The 5,000-nt window shown below is 47.0% G+C and overlaps 1 protein-coding gene across 1 annotated transcript in view; it reads right to left on the bottom strand.

Moving 5' to 3' along the window:
- The window catches only part of prkceb (protein kinase C, epsilon b), a gene marked incomplete at both ends in the record, with an annotated part of 138,022 nt that overhangs the window by 27,748 nt on the left and 105,274 nt on the right, over nucleotides 1-5,000 (bottom strand). Inside the window, one exon of the mRNA XM_080848408.1 lies at nucleotides 4,824-4,978. Coding sequence (XP_080704534.1) covers nucleotides 4,824-4,978 — 155 coding nt within the window. The remainder of the gene's footprint in view (nucleotides 1-4,823; nucleotides 4,979-5,000) is intronic.

Genomic DNA, 5,000 nt, shown 5'->3' with positions numbered 1-5,000 from the left:
GGCAGCTGAGACGTGATTGCACAAATTGTTCCAGAACATTTTTTTCTTCTCCTCCCTCTATGGTATGCATGGTAGGTCATAGAAAGGTAGAAGTTTGTTTTGGGGTAAATAGCCTATATGGCGCCTATATGGCACACACACACACACACACACACACACACACACACACACGCCGCACACACACGCCGCACGCACACACAAACACTCACACACACACACACACAAACACACACACACAAACACACACACACACACACACGCACACACACACACACACACACACACACACACACACACACGGCGCACACACACACACACACACACACACACAAACACACACGGCGCACGCACGCACACACACACAAACACACACCTACACACACACACACGCACAAATACAACAAATACAAACTTGTTGCATGTCCCACCTCGTGGAGGGTGATGTGATGATTTGAGTATTTAATTACAGATAATTAATGATTCTGCAGACCAAACTGACTGTCAAAATACTATCAGCAGCACGTCTCAGCATGCTTGACTGTATCTCTTCTCTAGAGAAAGGGGAGTTTGGCTAATTTAGCATCTGCTTAATTGCTTAATATCACTGAAAACCTGTGATGTGTTTATAAAAAAAATATATTTTGATTAGGTATTCTTCAATGTGTTTACCCTTAAAAAAGAATATGTCCACACCATGTATACTTTAAAGGGCTTTTCTGTTAAATGCCAATGCACAAAGTCTTGACTTAAACAAATGAAAATAGTATAGGAGCATACACACACACACACACACACACACACACACACACACACACACACACACAATAACACACACACACACACACACACACACACACACACACACACACACACACACACACACACACACACACACACACACACACACACACGCACACACACACACACACAGTCAGGCAGAACAATAGTAAAAGTAAAATTTCATGTATGACCCATTGTAATTTTTCCCACACCAGACAGACTAGTTGTTTTAGTCTGATAGTGACCTTACCCAAGAACCGCCCACAACTGAGACTACAAACACACACACACACAAAAAAAACACACACACACACACACACACACACACACACACACACACACACACACACATACTCAATCACACACAAAGGCACACCCAAACTCCTCACACAAAAAAGAAAAATGAACAGAAAGACACACTCACGCACAAACAAACAAACAAACACACACACGCACGCACGCACGCACGCACGCACGCACGCACGCACGCACGCACGCACGCACGCACGCACGCACGCACGCACGCACGCACGCACGCACGCACGCACGCACGCACGCACGCACGCACGCACGCACGCACGCACGCACGCACGCACGCACGCACGCACGCTCGCACGCACGCACGCACGCACGCACGCACGCACGCACGCTCGCACGCACGCACACACACACACACACACACACACACACACACACACACACACACACACACACACACACACACACACACACACACACACACACACACACACACACACACACACACACACACACACACACACACAGTCCAAATCACTACTATCCTCTCTGCTCCTTGCTCCTTTCATTTCCAATGCACCCATGAGCAGATAAAATGGGCTGAGAGATTTCCCAGCATGCACTGGGACATTATGCCACACACCCTGCTTTCCCACAGGCAGAGAGACGGCGCCTGACCCCCCGCCTAGACACACACACACACACACACACACACACACACACACACACACACTCACACACACACACACACACACACACACACACACACACACACACTCACACACACACACACACACACACTTACACACACACACTTACACACACACACACTCACACACACACACACACACACACACACACACACACACACACACACACACTCTTCTACACATCTCCAATCATCTCCAATCATTTCTCCCAAAAAGTCCAATGAACTATTATTCTCTCCATATAATACACAATACACCATTCACGCTGGCTGGATCACATCCTGCTGGACATCCGCTAGCCGCTCAGGGTACAGAATGACAATGACACCGCCACCCCACCCCATCCCACCCCCCTACCCCACCCCACCCCCCTACCCCCCGGTAAACAAGGGGTCAAAAGACCAAACGCCCGCTATTGATGAAGCACATGAATGGAGGCCCAAACTGTATTGACGACGGCCTCCTAACAGGCACAATTGCACGGCTCGGGTGGTGCTCTTCCTGTTCGGGTGGCCGCCGGTGGCGTGTGATTGGCCGGAGTGTTGTGGGTGTTGAGACCAGGTGAGTCAGACACACAGAGAGAAGAGAGGGAATCAAGGAAGAGACTAAACAAGTGATGGTATCCATCTTGAATCGTGTTGAATACCCGGTGGCTGAATCAGAGGTAGCACTGAATCAGAGGTAGCACTTAAGTGGCCACTGCTTACAGTAAGGGGGGGGGCAAAGAGACGGAGGAGAGACGGGGGGGGGGGGGGGGGGGGTTGCCGTGTGACAATGACACATGGAAACTCAAGAAATGTCTCGAGAGAAGGAGAGAAAGAGAGAAGGAGAGAAGGAGAGAAGGAGAGAAGATAAGAGGGAATCATGGAGGTCAGCAAAGTCCTAGATGGCAGCTTATATGGGCAGACTTGCTTCAGATCACACACAGACACACACACACACACACACACACACACACACACACACAAACAGATGGAAAGGAGGACAAAGCGGGAGAAGGAGGAGAGGTTGAGAGAAGAAGTAGGGGAGGAGAGGAAGGGAGGAAGGAGGAGTAGGAGGAGAAAAGCAAGGGAGAGAACGCGGTCAGAGGTGAGGCAGCAGGCACAGGCCCGCCATAGCGACGCCACGCGTAGTGTGTGTAGCTAATGACACATGGACACAAGCATAAACAACACGGCCTGGAACTCATAAATCATCCCCGTCCAGTAAACAACCAGTAAACAAATAGAGGTAAACAGCGTCCCTGTGCCCCACATGCTGGGCAATGGAGCCATTACCAAGACGGGTCATGACCAGGGTCAGGTCACGTGACGAACGCTCCGACTGGAAAGAACAGAGGCACACAGGACACACACTCTTTGAAAAGAAAAAAAGGTTCATCATGAGTGTGTGTGTCACACAGCGTCACTAAACCCTGGCATCCATTCTCTGGGAAAAATGTCCCTCATGGAGTTTGAGAAGTTCTCATCAAAACTGTGTTCATAAAATCACTTTTATGGAACAAAGAAGCCTTTGACTGAAAAAATGGGTTCTTAAGTCTTGAAACCGGTTCTTCACTACATAAATACGCTGTACCAGCTGAAAGGAATACAGCACCTCATATAATATTTTTCTTGAGGGTTCTCTAGATGGAACTAACCACTTACCACAACCTTATTTTACAATGATAACAAAAACTCCTAGGGACTCTAATTTGGTGGATAATATGACAATACAGAGATGTGTATTGTATTATTAATAGAACAAATGAATAATAATAAAGTAATAAAGAAGTACAGTATTCCTCATTGGAACTCAACATCTAAATGGAGACTACTGAAAAATATGCGTTTGAAGCTTTGGGCTTGATTATTTAACGTCCGAAATATGTGGATTGGCTCATATTTTTTCAAATATTCAAGGCGAAAATGCTGAATTTAGGTTCCATCTGTGGCCGGTTACAATGATGTTTTGGGTTGAGGCTGTTGGCGTGGGATGGAGTTGTGGTGTTTTTTCAGGCCCAGGACAATACTGTGATGTCTGGAGTTATGGGCTTCATTCAAAATATACCCCAAAATAGTCCTGTGTAGCGATGAGGTTGTGAGCAAACACATCAAGCTCCTGCTGAAGTTGGAAGCACTTTCTTAGTCATGGGTTTATTTCCAAGGTACAGCAAGCATTGCCCCTATTTTTGAGCCTGTAGCATCCATATACCAATACTACAAGTTCATATTCAAATATTCCCAAATTGGCAGTGTTTTGTCAACTAACTAGGACACTATTATTCTGTGAATGTGCCCTCTTTCATAAATGTTGCCGGACTGCTCTGTCTGGCTTCATCCCACAGCACAGAGAAGTTATCGATTTTATCGGTGTGTGAATCAAACCCAATAAAGATGACCTTTGCGATGCTAGTGTGAGACTGTACCAGTTTAGAAACTGGAAGTAAACTCTAAACAAGCAGCTCATTCTGGACACGAAAGTCTTGAGGCTGATTGATGTGAGAAAAAAAGAACAAATCCAGAAGAGAAGACTACAAAACCAGGGGAAGACATTGTACTAGGGGAATAGTTCAAGTCACAGATGATCCAGAACGCGGCGGCGCGTCTGGTGTTCAACCAACCAAAGAGGGCACATGTCACCCCGCTACTCACTGAGCTCCACTGGCTGCATGTAGCTGCTCGCATCAAGTTCAAGACACTTATGCTTGCCTACAGAGTGCTTACTGGTTCTGCTCCCACCTACCTAAATGCTCTTGTAAGGGCAAATGTTACACCCAGGATGCTGCGTTCATCTAGTGAGCGTTGTCTGGCACTGCCGCCTGTGCAAGCTCGTCCCTCTCTACCTTCAAGAAGCTCTTGAAGACCCAACTCTTCAGAGAGCACCTCCCTTCCTAACTGGCACCTTGGCTTAACTTGCACTTAAGCAGTGACAGTCCTGCACTTCTTTTTACTTTCTATGTCGTTTTCTATTTCTTAAAAAAAAAGTAGTATTTAATGCTACACCAGGTTTTATTGCTCTTATCTCTCCCTTGTACGTCGCTTTGGACAAAAGCGTCTGCTAAATGTAAATGTAGTGAAAGAACAAGGAAAGCACCTGTAGATGACCCCATTCTGGTGCAGGAACATGAGCGCTGACGTGACCTCGGCTGCGTAGAACCGAGAGCGTTGCTCGTCAAATTTCCTGGAACGCTGGATTTGGAACATCAGATCCCCTCCGTTCACATATTCCATGACAAAGAAGAGACGATCCTGAGGAGAAAGAACAGAGGGA

This window comes from Sprattus sprattus, assembly GCF_963457725.1.
Source record: "Sprattus sprattus genome assembly, chromosome: 12".
NCBI classification, from domain to species: Eukaryota; Metazoa; Chordata; class Actinopteri; order Clupeiformes; family Clupeidae; genus Sprattus; species Sprattus sprattus.
Note: the sequence above shows the minus strand (reverse complement) of the source record. Positions and strands in the feature narration are given on the sequence as shown.